General features: G+C 44.6%; 2 protein-coding genes across 2 annotated transcripts in view; one reads left to right on the plus strand and one right to left on the minus strand.

Moving 5' to 3' along the window:
• Positions 1–25,318, plus strand: part of LOC137360608 (uncharacterized) — a 98,017-nt gene that overhangs the window by 58,892 nt on the left and 13,807 nt on the right. Inside the window, exons 2-3 of the mRNA XM_068026000.1 lie at positions 11,431–11,450; positions 23,256–23,274. Coding sequence (XP_067882101.1) covers positions 11,431–11,450; positions 23,256–23,274 — 39 coding nt within the window. The remainder of the gene's footprint in view (positions 1–11,430; positions 11,451–23,255; positions 23,275–25,318) is intronic.
• Positions 14,547–14,936, minus strand: LOC137360589 (histone H2A-like). The gene has a single exon (XM_068025981.1). It carries the CDS (start codon positions 14,934–14,936, stop codon positions 14,547–14,549), a length of 390 nt encoding a protein of 129 aa, XP_067882082.1.

Here is a 25,318-nt window from a genome sequence, read left to right on the forward strand (position 1 = left end):
AACCCCTGGAATCTCCCCTTTGAGTGCTTCCCACTGCTCTGACATTGATTTACGTTCAAGTAGCTGTTTCCAGTCCACTTTTGCTAACTCACTCCTCAGCTTAGTAAAGTTGTCCTTGCCCCAACTGAGAACTTTAACTCCTGTTCTATCCTTGTCCTTTACATAATTATGTTAAAACTGACTGAATTATGATCACTACCACCAAAATGCTCTCCCACTGCCACTCCTTCCACCTGCCTATCTTCATTTCCTAAAACTACATCTAAAACTGCACCCTCTCTTGTTGGACTTGCTACATATTGGCTAAAAAAGTTCACCTGAAAGCACCTCAAGAATTCTGCTCCCTCAATTTCTTTCACACTAAAAGTATCCCTGTTCATGTTGGGGTGGTTAAAATCCCCTACTATTACTGCTCTATTGTTCTTGCACTTCTCAGAGATTTGCCTACATATCTGCTCTTCTATCTCCTGTTTGGGGGTCGAGAGCACACTCTCAGCAGAGTGATTGCCCCTTTTTTGTTCCTCAGCTCAATCTATACGGCCTCATTTGATAAACCTTCCAACATATCATCCGTCTTCACAGCTGTAATAGTTACTTTGAGCAAAACTGCCACCCCCCCCTCCTTTCTTATCCCCCTCCCTATCACATCTGAAAACCCTGTAACCAGGAATGTTGAGCTGCTATTCCTGTCCCTCCTTAAGCCATGCTTCTGTAATAGCTGTGATATCATACTGCCACAGGTCTATTTGTGCCCTCAGCTCATCTGCTTTATTTTCTATACTCCTTGCATTGAAATAGATATGCTTGAGCACTGCCAAACTCTTTTTAAATTTTCTAACGTTTGTTCCCTCTTTCTTCCAGACTCATCCATTAATTTTCTGCCTTCCATTTTCATTTCTGATTTTGTCCCATCTGACTCTACCTTCCGGTTCCCATCCCCCTGCTAAATGAGTTTAAACCCTCGCCAACAGCACTAGCAAAATGTCCCACAAGGAACTCTGTCCAGGCTCTGTTCAACTGCAATCCGTGCGACCTGTCCCAAGAATCTAAAGCCCTCCCTCCTGCACCATCTTTCCAGACACACGTTCATCTGTCTTATCCTTTTATTCCTGTACTCACTTGCGCGTGGCACTGGGAATAATCCAGAGATTACTACTTTTGATGCCCTGTTTGCTAATTTCTTGCCAAGCTTCATAAATTCTGACTGCAGGACAACATCCTTATTTCTACCTATGTTGTTGGTTCCGATGTGGACCACAAATGCTGGCTGTTCACCCTCACCCTTCAGGATGCTCTGTAACTGCTCAATGACATCCTTGACCCTGGCACCAGGGAGGCAACACACCATTCCTGGATTCACGTCTGTGGCCACAGAAACAGCTGATTGTTCCCTTCACTATTGAATCATCTATCACTATGGCTTTTCCAATCTTCCCTGTACCCACCTTTGCAGCTGAGTCACCCATGGTGCCATGGACTTGGATCTGGCTGCACTCCCCTGGTGAAGCATCACTGTCCTCCGTATTCAGAACTGAATACCTGTTGGAGCGTGAGATGCACTCGGGGTGTCCTGCACTTCCTGCCTGATTCTTTTTGACTGCCTTGTGGTCACCCATTCCCTCTCTCCCTGCGTACTCTTAAGCTGTGGGGTGACCACATCTATGAACATGCTTTCCATGTAACTCTCCTCATGAATGCACAGCAGTGTCTCCAGCTGCTGCTCAAGTTCCAAACACAGAGCTCAAGCAGCCGCAATTGACAACACTTACTTGCACAAATGTTTTTCTTATTTCCAAAATATACTTTATTCATAAAGATCTGTAAAAAATACATTACAAAACAGTTCCAAACAGCACCAAGTCAAAAAATACAAACAGTGCAAAGGAGGTCAGTTTACTTCAATACAGGAGTGAGTTGCCTCACAACCCTTCCATTTCATTTTTCATGCCATGTACATTTTATGGCAAACGAAAATTTTCCTGCTCCAGTTTGAGGGGTTTTCCATGGATCCAGCCCCTCAGTTCAGCTTGGTGCGGGGAGCTTACATGGTGGTCTTTCCCCATTGAGCCTTTGCTGTGGCTGCCCCAAGCTTTAGTGCGTCCCTCAACATGTAGTCCTGGAGGTTGGAGTGTGCCAGTCTGCAACATTCGGTCGTGGACAACTCTGTGCGCTGGAAGACTACCAAGTTTTGGGCAGATCAAAGAGTGTCTTTCACCGAATTGATAGTCTTCCAGCAGCAGTTGTGGTTATCTCGGTGTGTATCTCTGGGAACAGCCCGTAGAGCACAGACCCCTGTGTTACAGAGCAGCTTGGGATGAACCTCGACAAAAACCAATGTATCTCTTTCCTCACCTGCTTTGCAAAGACACATTCCAGAAGAAGCTGGGCAAGCATGTCATCCCCACCACAGCCACTTCGAGGGCATCGTGCAGAGGGTGTGTGACTCCGGGCGTGCAGGAAGGATCTGACGGGGAGGGCTCTTCTCACCACCAGCCAAGCTACACCTTGGTGCTTGTTTGAAAGTTCTGGTGATGAGGCATTCCGCCAAATGATTTGGCGGTCTGCTCGGGTAACCATCCGACAGGATCCACCATCTCCTTTTCCCGTAGGGCCTTGCGGACATTCCGTGCAGACCACTGCCTGATGGATTGGTGGTCAAAGGTGTTTTCTGCAGAAACTGTTCCACGAAGGATAGGTGGTACGGCACAGTCCAACTAGATGGAGCGTTCCACGGCAATGAGACCAGGCCCTTCCTTCACAACACTGGGGACATAGAGAATCTCAGCACATAGTGACACTTGGTGTTGGCGTATTGGGGATCTGCACACAGCTTGATGCAGCCGCACACGAAGGTAATCATCAGGATGAGGGTGATATTGGGTACATTATACCCGCCCTTATCCAGAGGTTTGAACATCGTGTCCCTTTGGACCCGGTCCATTTTGGATCCAGAGATGAAGCGGAAAATGACTCGGGTGATCGCCACAGCGCAGGAATGGGGTATGGGCCAGACCTGTGCCACTTACAGCAACAACGTGAGCGCCTCGCACCTGATGACCAGGTTCTTACCCAAAATGGAGAGAGTTGCTGCTCCCACACGCTCAGCTTGTGTTGTACCCTGGCGACTCGCTCCTTCCAGGTTTTGGTGCATGCCGTGGCCCTTCAGAACCATATCCCCAGCACCTTCAGGTAGTCTGACCTGACGGTGAAGGGGACAAAGGATCGGTCAGCCCAGTTCCCAAAGAACATGGCCTCTCTCTTGCGTGGTTAACGTTGGCTTCCAAGGCCAGTGCGAACTGGTCGCAGATGCTCATCAGTCTGCGCACAGACAGCGGGTTCGAGCAGAAGGCCGCGACGTCATCCATGTACAGGGAGATTTTAACCTGAGTGCCTCCACTGTCTGGGATTGTCACCCCTCTTATGCTCGCATCCTTCCTAATAGACTCAGCAAAGGGTGCAATACAGCAAATAAACAAGACAGGGGAGAGAGGACAACCCTGTCTGACTCCAGATTGGATCGGGAAACTTTCTGATTCCCACCCATTGATTGAGACTGTGCTACTGATGTTTGTGGAGAGCAGTTTGATCCAATTGCAGATTCCATCCCCAAACCCCATTTTCGAAAGTACGTCCATCATGTAGGCGTGTGATATCCTGTCAAAAGCCTTCTCCTGGTCCAGCCTAATGAGGCAGGTGTCCACCTTCCTGTCCCGTATGTGGATGATCGTGTCCCTGAGTCGGTAAAGTACAGGTCTGATCTGGGTGGATCACCAACTCCAGAGCAGACTTGACTCGACTGGCTATGACTTTTGACAGTATCTTGTAGTCTACATTAAGCAGTGAGATGGGCCGCCAATTTCTGATTTCTGCCCTCTCCCCCTTCCCCTTGTTGATGAGGGTGATGATGCCTTTCCTCATGGATTCTGACATACTGCCGGCTAGGAGCATACTGTCGTATACTTCCAGCAGGTCCGGGCCGACCCAGTCCCACAGGACCAAATACAACTCAACCGGTAAGCCGTCGCTTCCAGGAGTTTTACTTATCTCGAAGGATTTGACAGCCTTTGTCAGCTCATCCAGAATTAGCGGTTTGCCAGTCTCTCCCTCCTGCTGTCATCTAAGACCTCTGTGATAGATGACAGGAAGGACTGGGAGGCTCTGCTGTCTGTGGGCTTCGCGTCATACAGCCCAGCATAAAAGGATTTGCTGATCCTTAGTATGTCGGACTGCGAAGACGTTACCGAGCCATCCTCTTCCTTCAGGCTGCTGATAACAGAGCTCTCTCTGTGTACCTTTTGGAAGAAGTAACACGAGCACATCTCATCCTGCTCAATGGAGCGGACTCTGGACTGGAAGATGATCTTGGAGGCCTCTGTCGCAAAGAGCGAGGCCTGCTGGCTCTTCACCTCATGAAGGTCCTCCTTGACCTTGACCCCCATCGACTGAAGCCAGAGCAGATTTTGCATACTTGTCTGGAGTCGTGACATTTCCATCTGTCTCTCTCTCTCGCCCTCTGAACCCCTTTGAAGATAAAGAACCTCTTGATGTTCTCCTTGATCGCTTCCCACCACTGAACTGGAGACTCAAATGTGGGGTTTCACAGTCCTCCAACCTTTGTAATCCCTTTTGAGTTCCTCAACATTCTCTGGGGTTAGCAGTGTAGCATTGAGCTTCCATGTCCCCCTGCCAACCCGCTGGTCATCCTGTAAGTGAAAGTCAGCCAGTAAAAGGCAATGCTTGGAGAAGAACACCGGCTTGACGTCGGTGGATCTGACCGTGAAAACACGGGACACAAATAGGAAGTCAATCCTGGAATGGGCAGACCCGTCCGCTCTTGACCATGTGTATCTATGCTGCGCTCTGTCTGCAGGTTTGCTGAAGACGTCGTGCAGTTTGGCGTCTTTTACAGTTTCTATTAAGAATCTGGACATAGCATCCAGTTTGCTGTCGTCTCTGCCGGATCATCCAGGTGCATCGATGATGCCGTTGAAGTCACTGCCTAGGATGACCGGCCTGGACGTCGCCAGCAGCAGTGGGAGATGCTGGAAGACGGAGAGCCACTCGCTGCATTGAACCGGGGCATAGACGTCAATCAACGAGAGCGGAGTATTGTTGTACATTACATCTGCTACGAGGTGATGACCGCTAAATGGTTCTCCAGGACACGGGAAGCAACCAGGAGCTCCCACATAGCACAGGAGGTGGACTCTCGAGGATGAAGCCCCCCTGCCATTCCTTTGCGCTCACTGTTTTTCGGCTGCCGCATGCGATGATGGGCCAAGTGGTCTCTTTCTCTGCCTTAAACCTTCTATGATTCTATGATGCTCACTAACATTATCCCCTTTTCATATGCAGCACCACAGAGAGAGAGAGAATCAGTCCGACCATTCGTAACAGTGTGTCCATATCACACTGTATTACACATTCTTATGTATCATCAGAGACAGTATTAGTAACACAATAAAGTGCATACATATCATCCTAAATAATGGTATCCCAAACATATGTACAGCATTAGAGAGGGAGTGTCAATCGTGCATTTTCTATTCGTGTGTCCATATCACACCCAATAACTGGATCCCACGTTTTTATAGAGCACTCGAGACAGAGCTGAAAGTGAATAAGTGAGAGAGAGAGAGAGAGATCCCCATCAGCAGTTACAGGCTGACTTGGAAGCCTCATTTTATCTTGAAAGATCCGTGGGAGACAGACGGTGCAGTCTCATCTCTAACTGATATTGTATCAGAAACAGACACATTATTATTCCTAGACTCTGGGTAACAGTTAGAGAGTGAGGTGAACAATGTTCCAAATTTAACGCTCTTGACCCTGTTGATCTCTGTAATCTTTCAGCTCACACCGTTCGATATGACTGTCAGTGAGGGACAGTTTCAATGTGATGACATTAATCTGGGACTGTTACTGTCAGATATTAACTCCTGCGCGATCGCAGCAAACACAGCGACTCCCTCGGAGGATTGCTTTGAGAAGACGGGTGAATGAAGAGCAAACACACTGCAGGGAATGATCTCAAACTGAGCTTCAGAAAGGGGGAATCCCCCAGCTTGAAACGTTCTCTGACCTTTCCCCACAGCCCCAGTTCCTTTGCTCAAACTCGGAGAAAACTGAACTGGGGAAAGTTCCAGTTTATTTTTGTCAGTTCCGATGAAGGGTCACTGACCCGAAACGTTAACTCTGCTTCACTTTTCACAGATACTGCCAGACCTGCTGAGTGGTTCCAGCATTTCTTGTTTTTATTTCAGATTTCCAGCATCCGCAGTATTTTGCTTTTATTCCAATTTATTTTTTTGTAAATGAGTGGGGAAAGAAGCGCATGCGCGATGCGCCTCCTCCAGCCGTGTCCTTCTGCGTCATTTAATTAGTGAGCGGAAGAAGTTTGTTTGAAACAGACGGGAATGGAGACTTAGAGCCCCGGGGTAAGTGAGTAAACAGCAGTCTCCTTCCAGCAGCACATTGCTTTGAGAGCCTGTCCGCAGAGGGGCTCAGAGATCTGCATTGACGACGGAGCAAGTTCAGGGGGAGTTGGGGGCTGTTTGTAAGAGGCGGAGTGGAGCAGGAACATGGAGTGAGCGCGGAAGGAGACGCCTTTCTCAGGCTGTTTGTGGACAAGGTAACGGAGACAGAGCAGGAAGAAGCTGCTGTTGAAAATCATTGTTGTTTTCTCTCCTCAAACCTGTAATGCATGTTCATGGTTTAGCTCCAGTTTCACACTGTGTTGTTATTGAGCAGTGAATAGAGGGAACAGAGCCAAACAGTAGGGATGGGGACAGTTATGCAAACAACACCTATTGCTGGCGCCAGGTGAGTAGTGTCAAGGAAACATTTTAAACAGCAGCTGTCGGTTTCCGTTGAACGATTGATCCAAGAGAAACAAGGAAATGGCAGATACTCTGAACAAGAATTTTTCATCTGTCTTCACAGAAGTAGACACAAAAAACATCCCAAGAATAGTAGAAAATCAAGGGGAGTAAGGAGGGGGGATCTTAAAACATCACTATCGCGAGAAAAACATGTTTTTGGAAAACTAATGGGACTAAAGGTTGACAAGTCCACTGGATCTGATGGCCTACATTCTAAGGTTTAAAAGAAGTGTCTGCATAGATAGTGGATGCATTGGTTGTAATCTTCTTAAATTCCCTAGATCCTGCAACAGTTCCAGTGGATATTAAACTGCAAATGTAATGTCCCTGTTCAAGAAAGCATTAAAGAGAAAGCAGGCAACGATAGGCCTGTTAGCCTAATGTCTGCCATTGAGAAAATGCTGGAACCAATGATTAAGTCAGTCATCGCAGAAAACATAGAAAAATTGGAGCAGGAGGAGGCCATTCGGCCCTGCTCTGCCATTCAAAAATGATCAAGTCTGATCGTATAATTCAGTACCCTCTTCCCGCTTTCTCCCCATATCCCTTGATCCCTTTTGTATTAAGAAATATATCTATCTCCTTCTAGAATATATTTAATGACTTGGCCTCCACTGCCTTCTGCAGTACAAAATCATGAGAGGTATAGACAGGGTGGATAGCAAGAAACTTTTTCCCAGAGTGGGGGATTCAATTATTAGGGGTCATGAGTTCAAAGTGAGAGGGGAAAAGTTTCGGGGGGGATATGCGTGGAAGTTTCTTTACGCAGAGGGTGGTGGGTGCCTGGAACGCGTTTCCAGCGGAGGTGGTAGACGCGGGCATGATAGCATCTTTTAAGATGTATCTAGACAGATACATGAATGGGCAGGAAGCAAAGAGATACAGACCCTTAGAAAATAGGCGACATGTTTAGATAGAGGATCTGGATCGGCGCAGGCTTGGAGGGCCGAAGGGCCTGTTCCTGTTCTATAATTTTCTTTGTAGAGAATTCCACAGGTTCATCACCCTCTGAGTGAAGAAATTTCTCCTCATCTCGGTTCTAAATGGCATACCCGTATCCTGAGACTGTGACCCCTGATTCTGGACTCCCCAGCCATCAGGAACATCCTCCCTGCATCTCGCCTGCCTAGTCCTGTTAGAATTTTATAGGTTTCTATGAGATTCCCTCTCATTGTTCTAAACTATAGTGAATATAGGCCTAGTCAACCCAATTTCTCCTCATACGTCAATCCTGTCATCCCAGGAATCAGCCTGGTAAATCTTCTTTGCACTCCCTCCATGGCAAGAACATCCTTACTCAGATAAGGAGACCAAAACTGCACACTATACTCCAGATGTGCTCTCACCAAAGCCCTGTATAACTGTAGTAAGATTTCCTTGCTCCTGTACTCAAATCCGCTTGCAATGAAGGCCAACATACCATTTGCCTTCCTAACTGCTTGCTGCACCTGAATATTTGCTTTCAGCGACTGGTGTACAAGGACACCCAGGTCTCTTTGCACCTCCCCCTTTCCCAATCTGTCACCATTCAGATAATAATCTGCCTTCCTGTTTTTACAACTGAAGTGAATAACCTCACATTAATCCAAGTTATACTGCATCTGCCATGCATTTGCCCACTCACCCAACTTGTCCAAATCACATTGGAGCCTCTTTGCATACTCCTCACAACTCAGTTTCCTCCCCAGCTTTGTGTCCTCTGCAAACCAGGAAATGTTCCCTCACCCAAGTCATTAATATATATTGTGAATAGCTGTGGCCCAGGCACTGATCCCTGTAGTACGCCACACGTCACTGCCTGCCACCTGGCAAAAGGCCCGTTTATTCCTACTCTCTGTTTCCTGTTTGTCACCCAATTCTCAATCAATGCCAGTATATTACCCGCAATCCCATCTGCTTTAATTTTGCACACGAACCTCTTATGTGGGACCTTATCAAAAGCCTTCTTAAAATCCAGAAACAACACATCCCCTGGTTCTCCTTTATCTATTCTACTAGTTCCATCCTCAAAAAGCTCCAGTAGATTTGTTAAGCATGATTTCCCTTTCGATAACCCATGCTGCCTTTGTCCAAACCCGTTTATGCTTTCCAGGTGTTCTGCTACCACATCCTTTATAATAGACTCTCGCACTTTCCCCACTACTGATGCAAGGCTAACTGGTCCGTAATTCCCTGTTTTTTCTCTCTCTCCTTTTTTAAATAGTGAGGTTACATTTGCCTCCCTCAAATCTGTAGAACATTTAGAAAATTATAATACAATCATGCAGAGTCAACATGGATTTATGAAAAGGAAATCAAGTTTGCCAACATTATTAGCATTCTTTGAGGATGTAAGAAGCAGGGTAACTGAAGGGGAACCAGTAGATGTAGTGTAGTTGTATTTTGAAAAGGCATTCGCTAAAGTGCCATGCAAAATGTTACTACACAATGTAAGAGCTCGTGGTGTTAATGGGTAATATATTATTTATTTTATTTATTTAGAGATACAGTACTGAAACAGGCCCTTCAGCCACCGAGTCTGTGCTGACCATCAACCACCCATTTATACTAATCCTACATTAATCCCATTACCCTCTCACATCCCCAACTTCCCTCAATTCCCCTACCACCTACCTATACTAGGGGCAATTTATAATGGCCAATTTACCTATCAACCTGCAAGTCTTTGGCTGTGGGAGGAAACCGGAGCACCCGGTGAAAACACACGCAGACAAAGGGAGAACTTGCAAACTCTGCACAGGTAGTACCCAGAATCGAACCCAGGTCGCTGGTACATGCTTACTAACAAGAAACAGAGAATTAGGATAAAGGTGTCACTTTCAGGTTTGCAAACTGGAACTCGTGGAGTGCCACAGGGATCAGTGCTGGGGCCTCAACTACTTACAGCCTATATTAATGATTTGGATGAAGGGATCGAGTGTATTGTAACTAAATTTGCTGTTGATACAAAGAAAGGTGTGAAAGCAAGTTGTGCGGAGGACACAATGAGTCTGCAAAGAGATAAAGATAAGTTAAGTGTGTGGGAAAAATTTGGCATATTAAGTATAATGTGGGAAAATGTGAGGTTATCCACTTTGGTATGATGTAGAGAAAAGCAGAATGTTATTTAAATAGAGAGAGACTGCAGAATGCTGTGGTCTATAGGGATCTGAGTGTCCTCTTATATGAATCACAAAAAGTTAGCATGGAAGTACAGCAAGTAATTAGGAAGGCTATTGGAATTTTGGCCTTTATTGCAATGGGGTTGGAGTAGAAATGTAGGGAAGTCTTGCTACCACTGTACAGCGTGTTGGTGAGACCACACCTTGAGTGTGTATACAGTTTTGGTCTCCTTATTTAAGTAGGAAAATACTTGCATTGGAGGTAGTTCAGGCAAACATCACTCGGTTGATTCCAGGGATGAAGATGTTGTCTTATGAGGAACGTTTGACCTGGTTGTGCTACACTCATTGGAGTTTAGAAGAATGAGAGGTGATCTTATGAAACATATAAGATACTGAAGGGGCTTGACAGGGTATTTACTGAGATGATGTTTCCCCTCATGAGGGAATCAAGAACTAGGGGGAACAGTTTCAACATAAGGGGGCTCCCATTTTCGATGGAATTGAAGAGGAATTTCTTCTCTCAAAGGGTTGTTGTTCTTTGGAATTCTCTACCCAAGAGGATGGTGGAGCTGGTCATTGAATATATTCAAGGCTGAGTTAGACTGACTTTTGATTTACAAGGGAGTGAAGTGTTATTGGGACACGCAGGACAGTAGAGTTGAGACTATGATCAGATCTGCCATGATCTTATTGAATGGTGGAACAGACTTGAGTGGCGGAATGGCCTAATCCTGCTACTAGTTATTATGTTCTTGCATTATAATGCCAGGTGGAATTAAAAAGTTGACTTGTGCAAAAATCCCTGCTCCAGCAGGTATTCCCATTCATGGAGCAGTGCAGATGTTGGGTTGTTCCTGGATGTCACTAAATTGTTATAAAACTACCAAAGAAAACCTGATCAGCAGAAGCTAAGTGCTGCAGTGGAATCAGACACTGACACTCTTTGTATTACTGATCATCCTGTGTGGTTGGTAATAATGATTATTAATTGAAATATTACATTCATGTCTTTTCTAGTTTCTACCTCAATTGATCTTGAGTTACAAGAGATATTTTTCTTTCCTTCTGTCAGCAAATACTTAAAGGAACCAGAAGGATTGTGATGATTCCCCAGCACAAGGATATGTATAGTCCACTCCTTCTAACACAGAGTAGGTACATTATCACTCCCAGAGCTCAGAAACACAGACAGGCCATGAGTTCCACAGTCACAGAGAGCAGAAGCAGTCAGACTCACACTGATCCCAAGTTCCAGAGACACATTTTCAATCCAGCAGACAATCAAACAAAGCAGGAGAGGCAGAAGTTGTTTCCAATTCACCCCAACTCAGTACTGCTGAAAGGTAGATCCATCAATCTTAGTTCAAAATCACACCCACTATCATATTGAAAAGCACCGGATCAATCCCACAAGAGTGCACCCTAAGCTACAAATTAAATATGAGGTAGAGCAGCTGATGGAAAGGTACAGAATGAATCCTAATAATGTAGCCCAGACTGCAGACTGAGTGACAGATTACAATGTAGTACAAACATCTGATACAGTATCAAAAGGAAAGTTACAGTATTATGTCAATTAGTGCACACTGCACTGCACATTACATACCAATCCAATAATCTCTGCAAGAGCTGTACTGAATGATTCTGATTATACTGAGCATGCCATGTGTGAGTTTGAAATATATGTTGTCATTCACAAATGTGTTCATACAGTTGCAGACTAAATACTAGTCCAAAAAGCTCAGACCACAACTGAGTAAAACACACAGTTAAAATGTGCAGTGGTTTATATTTTAAAATACTAGTGAGACAAGAAAATAGTGATACATTATGGTGTCCAACAAATAGTTCTCAATAGCATCCCCTAGATACATATTAAGTACAGGTACAGAAGAATTCCACACTCATACAGCACCAGCGTCACATAGATACAGAATGTATCACGTTTGCAGACAATACCAGTAGCTGGGAGATACAAAATTCATCCCACTGTAATGGACTGTCCTAGAGACAGACACATAAAAAATAAATTGTAACACACATTCAGTACCAGAGACTGCCAAATGCAAAATGAGCCCTGGATATGCACACGCAGACTGTCCCAGAAACTGACTGATACAGAATGAGACCCACACTCATACGTAGTACCAGAGGCTAACAGGTAAAGAATAAATACAATATTCACTTCCAGTACCAGAAAATAATATATGCATAACAGATATCACTCACATACACGAGCAGAGATTGACAGACAACAGAATGAATCCCACAATCTCATTCAGCACCAGATACTGACAGGTACAGAATGAATCCCATGCACACTGTACTAGGCACTGAAAGACATAGGAAGAATTGCACAGTCACATACAATAGAAAACACTGACAGATACTGTAGGAGTCACATGCTCACAATCATTACCAGATACTGTTGAAAAGAGAGTTAATCCCACACTTGCATTCATTGCGAGAGACTGAGATACATAAAAGATATCCACACTCACATAGAGTAACAGAGACTGACATGCAGAACTTGAACCACACATATGCATCGTAGCAAAGTCTGAAAGGTATTGAGTCAATCCCATAATCAGATACAGTGTCAAAGACTGATAGGCATATTTGAGTTCACTTCCATAGAATAACAGAGATTTTCACGGACAGAATGAACCTTATTTCACATTCAGTCTGGATACTGATAGATACACAATGAATCCTACAATCATGTTCAATACCAAGTTCAGACAGACACCATATATACCCCCCACTTATTCACAGTATCATAGACTGACAGACAGAGTGAATCACAAAATCAATTAATTTCAGAGACCAGCAGATAGAGAATTAATCTCACTCTCACAGAAAGAACCAGAGATTGACATATATACATTGATACCCAAGCTCACATAAAATGACAGACCCATAATTAAAACCATGACATATAAAATACTTTAGACTGACACATAGAGAATGAATCACACAGTCACATTCTGACTGTAAAGAGTGGTGCATACAGAATGAATCTCACACTCACATTTATTTCCAGACACTGACAGATACAGAATGATATCCACATTCAGCCACAGTGGCAAATAGATACAGAAGCTGCCACGCATACAATACTCATGATTGACATACAGAATGAATCACACAATCACATTTAGTTTCATAGACTGATACTCAAATAATCTCACACTCAGACACAGTACCACAGACAGATAGATGTAGAATTAAACTCGCTGTCACATAATGTACCAGCAAGTGTCAAAATTAATCTCATAAAGTACAAAAGATGGATGGAATTTGTCTCACACTCAATGTAATCACCAACACTGATCACGCCAAGCGCAAGACGGTCACTGCCATGGATGTGGTGTCAGCTCTGAAACGGCAGGGCCGCACTCTCTACGGATTCGGCGGCTGAACAATTCGACCCTTTTCAGCAAACACACAACAATGGCTCTTCTAAGAGCCACCCACTGCCTCACAGAGCGAGCAGTGACCGAGAAACGGGAGCTGGGATAGGCTGTTTAGAACAGTTCAATCAATCTGAAATATTTCAGATTTCCAGCATTCGCAATATTTTACTTTTAATTCTTTGTTCAATCAATCTGCTGTGTTCGGGATGAAAAAAAATGGAATCCCCGAATTTGACATTTCAGTTGCAGCAAGGATGTGCAGTGGATTTGATTTTCTAAACGGGCTGTGTAAACAGTGCCCGAGGCTCCACAGTTAGTCCCCAGTCGACACATGCCCTCAGTGAAAAGCCACATCACTCCTCCAGAATCACTCATTGTTTTCAGATAATTTCAAAATGATTTCGCTGCAATGAGGGAATCCGGGAGTTTTGCAGCAGCCGTTGAATCGGTCACTGGAACCAGACCCACTTGTGATGTTATTTCCCCCGAGACGGTGTTTCCTGCACTGAAATTGACAGGGTTTGTGAAACTGATCAGTTTCAGCTCAATCATTCAGGGACCTGGAATTCCCACAGTTTGAGCCCGCGCTCTCCCGAGCTCACTTCTGATTGGTCACCCTCTTCTCATTCACATGTCTTAACCAATCGCAGAGCTTCGAATTAGGAAATACAACAAATCACTGGCTTAAATTGGCAGACAGTTTGAATTCGAAAAAGCCGCCAATTTCAGTGTCGGAAAGAAGCGAATTGATGGAAAATCTGGCGTTAGTTTAAAGCTGTTCGTAAAATCGCGCCACGACTTTGTGCTGATAAAAGCGGAATAAAAAAAGTTTTTGATGGGTTATATATATATTACGTAGTTTTAATCTGTGATTTTTTGTCTGCTTATCTGTAACTGGCGGTAAAAGACTCAATTCAGCAATCTGTAACGGTACAAATAACTCAAAATTGGTGTTGAAGTAATAAATTAGACAGGCTTTGAGGGGACAGTGAGAAATCACTGAAACAGATGCTGAAACATTTGAAATAGCTCTCATTCGGTCCTGTAACTGACATTTTGGAATCAGACAGGAACCAGCCCTTTCACAGAGACTGTGGGTGGCTCTGAAAAGAGCCTTTGGTTTATTAGGTGACATTTTGGCCGCTTTACTTTTTCTGGGAGCTCTGAGCGCTGGTTTTCTTGGGCAGCAGCACGGCCTGGATATTAGGCAGTACCCCGCCCTGAGCGATGGTCACCCCTCCCAGCAGCTTGTTGAGCTCCTCGTCGTTGCGGACGGCCAGCTGCAGGTGTCTGGGAATGATGCGGGTCTTCTTGTTGTCCCGGGCCGCGTTACCAGCCAGCTCGAGGATTTCAGCGGTAAGATACTCGAGCACAGCAGCCAGATAGACCGGGGCTCCGGCACCCACACGCTCAGCATAGTTGCCCTTTCTTAGGTGCCTGTGAACACGGCCCACCGGGAACTGCAGTCCGGCCCGGGAGGAGCGAGACTTGGCCTTGGCCCGAGCTTTGCCGCCGGTCTTTCCTCTTCCAGACATTTTCACAAATACTTTCACAAAGAATGGATATTTTCCGCAGCATTTACTTTACTTATAGACTGAAAACTCTCCCCATTGGTCGCTACTAAATTCACCTCATTTGCCTATATTCTTCACCAATCAGGTCACTGACAAACAGAAGTAAGCGGGATTTACCGCCACAACATCAGAAGCAGAAAATATGTCAATTTCAAAAAGCCCGCCAATTTCATTGTCGCAAAGGAGTGGATTGAAATAAATGTCATCCTGAGTCAAATATTTAAAATCCCTTCTCTTTATTTTGTTCGATTCAACTCTTTCCATCACCAATTACAGACGCGGGTTTAAAATGTTGTTTAAATTGTGGATCTTTCTCCAATCGCTTTCAAACTGTCCCGGGAGGTACTAAATCCCTGTTCACAGCATTTCCCTGAAGGGAAACATTCAGTTTATCTTCAATCAGAGCCCAGTGTCCTTCTCTGAAAAGAGGGAGCCGGATCGAGTCCTCAAACTGCCCTTAATCTGTTGTGTAATAATCCCATTCCGGGCTGTTACACTGCGGAGAGTTACTGTTAATAAAATGATGAATCAGTTCACATTTCAGGAATAGAGTGAAGGGACTGAGGTCTGACCCTTACCGCTGAAAGCAGCTGTTAATGCGGTCATACAGGGGCTGTGCAAAACCACAATAACAGCTTTAAGCAAAAAGGTAAAGGCGGATGAGCGGATTATGGGTTTTAGTTCGGTTTATGGGACAGCAGACAAAAACACAGCAGTGGGACATTTATTATGTTACACATCGTCTTAAAATGATTTCATAGAGATGATGTAGCTTTTTCAGCGAGATTGTGGGTGGCTTTGAAAAGAGCCGTTGTGTTTGGGATGTTTTTCAGTCCATTGTGCAGTTTTACTTGGAGCTGGTGTACTTGGTCACCGCCTTTGTCCCTTCCGACACGGCGTGCTTGGCCAGCTCCCCGGGCAGCAGCAGGCGCACGGCGGTCTGGATCTCCCGGGAGCTGATGGTGCTGCGCTTGTTGTAATGGGCCAGGCGGGAAGCCTCACCCGCGATGCGCCCGAAAATATCATTCACAAACGAGTTCATGATGCTCATGGCCTTGGAGGAGATGCCGGTGTCGGGGTGAACCTGCTTCATCACTTTGTAGATTTAGATGGAGTAACTCTCCTTCCTCGACTTTCTCCGCCTCTTGCCGCCCTTTGCTGACGGTTTATTTAAGGTTTTCTTGGCGCCCTTCTTAGCAGCTGCTTTCTTCTTCTCCTCAACCATCTTCAGATTCAATTTCAGACACAGAAATAAACCAAACCCCTTCCGAGTGCGGATTAAATAGACAATCCCACAGCTCTATGCTAATGAGGGATGGGGGAAAGTAAAGATTGTGATTGGGTGATTGGGAGTGATGTCACAATGGTTTTTTATTGTAATTTCACAATTGGTCTCTTTCGCCATCCAATCAGATTAAATATTTGCAACCAATCACAAACACCCTTACGGCAATCAGGAAGTATATTTCACAAAGACTCTCTCCAGTCCCAGTTTATATAGAAAGAACGCTCCCTGTGTGGAGCTTCCTGGAAATGTCCTGGCTGTTGTTGGGAGGACACTTATTGACTGATTCTGTGTCGTTGTGTCTCTGCTATTGCATGTGAGTGTGCAATTAATTTCCTTTTTAGTCTGGGCGACTGTGTTTGAGTGTTTTATGTAATTTGGTAACTCTCAGTCTCTGGTGCTGTATGGATTCATTCTGTCGCTGTCAGGTACTGTGTTTGAGTGTGAGGAGATGAGGTGGAGTGTTGCAGCAAGGAAGATGGAAAAGAGCATTGGTGCCGATGACACAGCCTTACTTGACCCCAGTTTGCACTCGGATTGGGTCAGTGATAGATCCGTTGGCAAGGATTACAGCTTGCATGTCGTAGTGCAGTATGTTTCAGGAGGACATTCCATAATCCCTCTCGGTTGGTAGAGTCGAAGGCCTTTGTCAGGTCAGAGAAGGCCATGTATAAAAGTTGCTGCTTCTCCCTACATTTTCTTGAAGTTGTCTTGCTGTGAAGATTATGTTCACTGTGCCTGTTGATGGACAGAATCCACATTGTGATTCCAGTAGGAGCTCTTCAGCCACGGGGAGGAGGCAGTTGAGAAGGACTCTTGTGATGACCTTCCCTGTGGTGGACAGCAGGGATACCCCTCTATAGTTAACACAGTCGGTCGTGTCAACTTTTTTTAAAGATGATCACAATTACCGCATCACGGCGATCCCTGTCATGCTCTCCTCCTTCTAGATGAGGAAAATGAGACATGTATTTGTGTCGAGTGTTTCTCTGCCATATTTTAGAATTTTGATGTGAATTCTATCTATTCGGGCAGCCTTATTGTTTTTTGGCTATCCATCTCTAGTATCATGTGTGAATGTGGGATTCATTCTGTACCTGTCACTCACTGGTACTTTGTGAAAGTGTGAGATACATTCTGTATCTGTCAGTCTTCGGTATTGTATGTGAGTGTGGAATACATTCTGTCAGTGGCACTGTGTGTGAGTATTTGATTCATTCTGTCAGTCTCTGGAATGTTATGTGATTTGGGACTTAGTCTGAATCTGTCAGTGGTTCTGTATGTGTGGAATTCAAGCTATATCTGTCAGTATCTCAGTGTGTGTGTGAGTTCATTCTTTATCTGTCAGTCTCTGGTGATTTATGTGAGTTTGGCAGTCACTGAATCTGCCAGGTACTGTAGGAGTATTTGAGAATGATTTTGTATGTGTCAGTCTTTGCTACTACATCGGAGTGTGGGATTAATTCTGTATCTGTCAGCCTTTGGTAGTGTGTGTGATTGTGGGATGAATTAATTCGCAGTCATTGGTGCCCAGTATGAATGTGGAAATCATTCTGTAACTCAGTCTGATATTGTTATGTGAGGGTAGGAATCACGTGTATCTTTCAATCCCGGGTGCTTACTGTGAGCATGGGATTCATTCTGTACCTGTCGGTGGTACTGTATCTATCTGTGGGATTAATTCTGTACCTTTCAGTCACTGGTATTGTGTATGAAAGTGGGATTAATTCTCGATCCGCCACACATTGGTTGTGTGTGTGTGCGTAAGAACATAAGAAGATACGAAATAGGACAGGAGTAGACCATTTGGCCCATCGAGCCTGCTCTGCCACTCAATAAGATCATGGCTGTTCTGATTGTGGCCTTAACTTCACTTTCCTGCCTGCCCCCATAACCATTGACTCTGTTGTAGATCAAAAATCTGTCCATTGCTGCGTTGAATATATTCAATGACACAGCCTCCACAGTCCTCTGGAGAGCAGAATTCCAAAGATTAACAACCCTCTCAGAGAAGAAATTCCTCCTCATCTCCTTCTTGAAAGAGAGACTGCTTATCTGAAACTCTGGCCCCTAATTCTACAATCCCCCACAAAGAGAAACATCCTCTCAGCATCTACCTGTCCAGCCCACTGAGAATCTTACAGGTTTCAAAAAGATCACCTCTCAATCTTCTAAACTCCAGTGAGTATAGGCCCAGCCTGCTCAACTTTTTCTCATAAGACAATCAAACATCCCAGCAATCAGCCGAGTGAACCTTCTTTGAAGTGATTCCAATGCAAGTATATTCCTCCTTATTTAAGGAGACCAAAACTGTATGGGGATGGGATGTCACTAATGCCCTGTAAAGTTATGGCAAAACTTCCTTACTTTTATACTCCATTCCCCTTGCTAAAAATGCCAATTACTTGTGATACCTTCATGCTAACATTTTTGTAATTCATGTACCTGGACACCCATATTCCTTGGTACAGCAGCATTCTGCAGTCTCTCTCTATGTAAATAATATTCTGTTTTTCTATTCTACCTGCCAAAGTCGACAATCTCACATTTCCCCATATTATACTCCATCTGCCAAATGTTTTCCCACTGACTTAACCTATCTATATCTCTTTGCAGACACATTTTGTCCTCCTCACAACTTGCTTTCCTACCTATCTTTGTACCATCTACAAATTTATAAACAATATACTTGGTCCCTTCATGCAAGTTATTAATATTGACCATAAATAGTTGAGGCCCCAGCACTGGCCCTGTGGCACTCCATTAGTTACAGTTTGCCAATCTGAATATGCTCCATTTATCCCCACTCTCTGTTTTCTGTGAGTTAGCCAATCCCATATCCATGTGTGTATAGTTTTCAGTTTGTATCTGTCAGTGCCTGGTACTCTATGTGAGTTTTGGACTCTTTCTCAATCTCTCAGTGCTACTATTTGTGTGTTAGGTTGCTTTAGATGACTCAGGCTGAGGTACTGTGAGTGAGTGCAATAATCAACCTATAGTTTTCAGCATCTGGCACTGAGCATGTGTATCAGCATGACTTTATCTGTCAGTATCTGGTACTCTGTGTGAGTGGGGGATTCATTATATAACCTTCCGTCCCTGGGACTGTTTGCAAGTCTGGATTCATTTTACATAAAATGTCAGCACAGCAACAGGCCACAGATGTGGTCGGTTTTGAGCAGACAATATGTTTGAAGTTTTGCCAAGTATTAAATATCTGTCACTGTGAACATAATAGCGAAAGATAATGTATCTTTCAATCTGATACAGGATTGATGTGCAAATGTAACTCAGGCTGTACCAATCAATTTGATCAATGCCATTCAGTCTGACTCTGAGGGAGAATCTTGGACTTGTGTGTAAAATGAGCTCAGTCTGGAATTGTACAGTATCTTCCATCTGACACTGTATGAGGTTTTAGGACTGTGATGTAATTTATAGCTCAGACTAAACTCATCAAATGTATAATGTATCTTTTAGTTTCACAATCCGGATGAGTTTTAAACTGGAATCTGAGTTTGTATCTCAGGTTATACTATATTTCAGAATCTCTCAATCTGATTATGCACTTGAGATTTTGACTTGTATCTAATGTATATGTCTGGACACATTATGGGAATTAATACTGATAATAAACTGATAACATGTGTAAATATTGGATCTCAGAAGATGTTTTTTTTTAGAATTAGAATTAGAATTAGAACATTACAGCGCAGTACAGGCCCTTCGGCCCTCGATGTTGCGTCGACCTGTGAAACCATCTGACCTGCACTATTCCATTTTCATCCATATGTCTATCCAATGACCACTTAAATGCCCTTAAAGTTGGCGAATCTACTACTGCTGCAGGCAGGGTGTTCCTCGCCCTTACTACTCTCTGAGTAAAGAAACTACCTCTCACATCTGTCCGATATCTATCACCCCTCAACTTGAAGCTATGTCCCCTCGTGTTTGCCATCACCATCCGAGGAAAAAGACGCTCACTATCCACCCTATCTAACCCTCTGATTATCTTAAATGTCTCTATTAAGTCACCTCTCCTCCTCCTTCTCTCCAACGAAAACAATCTCAAGTCCCTCAGCCTTTCCTCGTAAGACCTTCCCGCCATGCCAGGCAACATCCTAGCAAATCTCCTCTGCACCCTTTCCATAGCTTCCACATCCTTCCTAGAATGCGGTGACCAGAACTGCACGCAATACTCCAGGTGCGGTCTCACCAGAGCTTTGTACAGCTGCAGCATGACCTCGTGGCTCCGAAACTCGATCCCCCTACTAATAAAAGCTAACGCACCATATGCCTTCTTAACAGCCCTATTAACCTGGGTAGCAACCTTCAGGGATTTATGTACCTGGACACCAAGATCTCTCTGTTCATCTACACTGCCAAGAATCTTCCCATTAGCCCAGTACTCTGCATTCCTGTTACTCCTTCCAAAGTGAATCACCTTGCACTTTTCCGCATTAAACTCCATTTGCCATCTCTCAGCCCAGCTCTGCAGCCTATCTATGTCCCTCTGTACCCGACAACATCCTTCGGCACTATCCACAAATCCACTGACCTTAGTGTCATCTGCAAATTTACTAACCCACCCTTCTACACACTCTTCCAGGTCATTTATAAAAATGACAAACAGCAGTGGCCCCAAAACAGATCCTTGCGGTACACCACTAGTAACTAAACTCCAGGATGAACATTTGCCATCAACCACCACCCTCTGTCTTCTTTCAGCGAGCCAATTTCTGATCCAAAGCTCTAAATCACCTTCAACCCCATACTTCCGTATTTTCTGCAATAGCCTACCATGGGGAACCTTATCAAACGCCTAACTGAAATCCATATACACCACATCCACTGCTTTACCCTCATCCACCTGTTTGGTCACCTTCTCGAAAAACTCAATAAGGTTCGTGAGGCACGACCTACCCGTCACAAAACCGTGCTGACTATCTCTAATGAACTTATTCTTTTCAAGATGATTATAAATCCTGTCTCTTATAACCCTTTCCAACATTTTACCCACAAACGAAGTAAAGCTCACAGGTCTATAATTACCATGGCTGTCTCTACTCCCCTTCTTGAACAAGGGGACAACATTTGCTATCCTCCAGTCTTCCGGCACTATTCCTGTCGACAATGACGACATAAAGATCAAGGACAAAGGCTCTGCAATCTCCTCCCTAGCTTCCCAGAGAATCCTAGGTTAAATCCCATCTGGCCCAGGGGACTTATCTATTTTCACACTTTCCAAAATTGATAACACCTCCTCCTTGTGAACCTCAATCCCATCTAGCCTAGTAGCCTGAATCTCAGCATTCTCCTCGACAACATTTTCTTTCTCTACTGTAAATACTGACGCAAAATATTCATTTAACACTTCCCCTATCTCCTCTGATTCCACACACAACTTCCCACTCCTATCCTTGATTGGCCCTAATCTAACTCTCGTCATTCTTTTATTCCTGATATACCTATAGAAAGCCTTAGGGTTTTCCCTGATCCTATCCGCCAATGACTTCTCGTGTCCTCTCCTTGCTCTTCTTAGCTCTCCCTTTCGATCCTTCCTGGCTAGCTTGTAGCTCTCAAGCGCCCTAACTGAGCCTTCACGTCTCATCCTAACATAAGCCGTCTTCTTCCTCTTGACAAGCGCTTCAACTTCTTTAGTAAACCACGGCTCCCTTGCTCGACAACTTCCTCCCTGCCTCACAGGTACATACTTATCAAGGACACGCAGTAGCTGCTCCTTGAATGTTATTGAGGTTAATTCTGTAACTTTGAAAAGGGAACCATGTGTCAGAACATAGAACATAGAACATAGAACATTACAGCGCAGTACAGGCCCTTCAGCCCTCGATGTTGCGCCAACCTGTGAAACCATCTGACCTGCACTATTCCATTTTCATCCATATGTCTATCCAAGGACCACTTAAATGCCATTAAAGTTGGCGAGTCTACTACTGTTGCAGGCAGGGCGTTCCACGCCCCTACTACTCGCTGTGTAAAGAAACTACCTCTGACATCTGTCCTATATCTATCACCCCTCAACTTAAAGCTATGTCCCCTCGTGTTTGCCATCAGCATCCGAGGAAAAAGGCTCTCACTATCCACCCTGTCCAACCCTCTGATTATCTTATATGTCTCTGTTACGTCACCTCTTCTCCTCCTTCTCTCTAAGGAAAACAACCTCAAGTCCCTCAACCTTTCCTCGTAAGACCTTCCCTCCATACCAGGCAACATTCTAGCAAATCTCCTCTGCACCTTTTCCAAAGCTTCCACATCCTTCCTGTAATGCGGTGACCAGAACTGCACGCAATACTCCAGGTGCGGCCGCACGAGAGTTCTGTCCAGCTGCAGCATGACCTCGTGGCTCCTAAACTCGATCCCTCTACTCATAAGAGCTAACACACCATATGCCTTCTTAACAGCTCTATTAACCTGGGTGGCAACTTTCAGGGATTTATGTACCTGGACACCAAGATCTCTCTGCTCATCTACACTACCAAGAATCTTCCCATTAGCCCAGTATTCTGCAATCCTGTTACTCCTTCCGAAGTGAATCACCTCACACTTTTCCGCATTAAACTCCATTTGCCATCTCTATGTCAGTTCTATGTGTATTTAATTTGTAGCTGAGGTTGCACTATTGTGGGATTGACACACTGATAATTTGATAGTGGGTGAGAATTTGGACTGGGATTTATGTATCTCCCTGTCAGTGGTACTGAGTTGGGGTGACATGGAAACAACGTCTGTCTCTCCTGTTCTGTTTGATTGAGGGATTGAAAATGTGTCTCTGGAACTATTTCTGCTGTCTGAGACTGTGGAACTGATGACCTGTCTGTGTCTCTGCACTCTGTGAATGATAATGTACAGACTGTGTGTGAGAAGGAGCTGGTGACACTCTTCCTTGTAACTTGGTGGAGGAAACATCACATTTATTCTGGTTCATTCAATTATTTGTCTGTTTGAACAAAAGTATGTTTGCAACTAAAATACAGGTGAGATCAAAGATACAGAGTTTTAATGAATTTAATCTCTCAAATAATAATGAGCCCCCACAAAGGAAGCCCAGCCATACAAATATTATCATTGTTTGACTGCACTGCAGTAACAGGTTCTTCCCATGCTGTCTACTTCCTCCGTCTGCACACAACCCGAGAATGGCCTCTCCCTTCCCCCACTTACTCCATATTTCGAGGCCAGTTCTCGCTCCACTCCGCCTTTTACAAACAGCCCCCGCCTCCCCCTGAACTTGCCCCGGACTCGATGCTGATCTCTGAGTCTATCTGCGGACACGCTCCCAAAGCGATCAGCTGCTGGAAGGAGGCTGCTGTTTGCTTCCTTCCCCCGGGAACGGGATCTCTCCATTCGCGGCTGTTTTAAACCATCTTCTTCTGCTCACAGGCAGTGCTGGGGGAGGGGAGTGCAGGCGCAGATTTCTGCAACAATTCCGCAAACAGAAACATGGAAAATTTCCGGCGCAGAATGAGGCCATTCGGCCCATCGTGTCCGCGCCAGCTCAAAGAGAGCGATCCAGCCTCATCCCACAGTTTCTTGTTATTGGACAGTGAAATGTGGAAACAGAAACGGACAGTCAGGATGTGGGGAGTTACACAAAGAGAATCGATTATAGGCACCAGGTGAGAAGTGTGAAGGACACATTTTAAACAGCGGCTGTTTGGTTTCGCTTCAACGGTTAGACCATGGGAGCGAGCACTGGAAATCTGACCTGTGTAAAAGTCCCTGTTCTGTCGGTCAGTCCCATTCATGTCCCAGTGGATTGTTTCTGGAAGTCATTAAATTGTTGTAAAATGGCCAAAGCCCCTGGTATGCAGTAGCTGGGGGCTGCAGGACTGCAGTGGAATCAGACACTGACTCTGTTTGTGTTGCTGGGTTTCCTTTGTGATTGTTCACAATGATTATTCATTGAAAAATTGTTTTGGTCACTTTTGTATCTTCTACCACATCTCTTCCTGAATTATAATAAATACATCTCCTTTCTACAGGCAAATACTTGAAGGAAGTAAAATAAATGTAATGATTCCTCGACATAAGGGGAAGTGCAGCCAGCTCCTCACACACAGTAAGTACAGTATCACTCACAGAGAGCCGAGACATCAGTTCCACAATCACCGACAGCAGAAGTAGTCAGACCGGCACTGATCCCAAGTTCCAGAGACATTTACTCAATCCAACAGTCACACAGAGCAGGAAAGACTGAAGTTGTTTCCATTTCACCCCAACTCAGTCCCACTGACAGGTAGATACATCAATCCCAGTCCAAAATCACACCCACTATCAGATTGCAAGGCATTGTGTCACTCTCACAAGAGAGCAGCCTGAACTACAAATTCAATGTCAGATGGAACAGACAAACAGTACCTGATTGTAAAATACAGAATTAATCTCAATAATGTACCCAGACTGCAGACTGAGCTACATGTTACACACCACTCCACAAATCTCACAAATGGTCAGAGTGGAAGACACAGTGTTCATTCCATTACTGCAAACTGAATGAACCTGATCTTACAAACAACAGATTATAAGATGAAAGGCCACAGACCTGAGAAATTAACTCTGCTTCTCTCTCAACATATGCTGCCTGACGTGCTGGGTATTTTCAGTATTTTATGTTTTTATTTCAGATTTCCAGCATCTGCAGAATTTTGCTTTTATTTTAGGGTTCAAGAAACATTGCATTGTGAGGTGAGAGTGACTGCCCTTGACATCAAGGCAGCCATTGACCTTGCATAGCATCAAAGAGCCCTAGCAAAACTGGAGTCAATGGGAATTAGGGGGAAAACATTTTTTTAAAAAAAGGAAGTTAATACCAAGCATAAAGGAAGATGGCTGTGGTTGTTCAGGTCAATCATCTCACTCCCAGGACATCACTGCAGTAGTTCCTCAGGGTATTGTCCAAACACCAACCATCTTCAGCTGCTTCATTAGTGACCTTCCCTCCATCAAAAGGCGAGAAGTGGGGATGTTGGCTGATGATTGCACAATGTTCAGCACCATTCATGACTCCTCAGATACTGAAGCAGCCCGTGTCCCGATG

This window comes from Heterodontus francisci, unplaced genomic scaffold, assembly GCF_036365525.1.
Source record: "Heterodontus francisci isolate sHetFra1 unplaced genomic scaffold, sHetFra1.hap1 HAP1_SCAFFOLD_59, whole genome shotgun sequence".
NCBI classification, from domain to species: Eukaryota; Metazoa; Chordata; class Chondrichthyes; order Heterodontiformes; family Heterodontidae; genus Heterodontus; species Heterodontus francisci.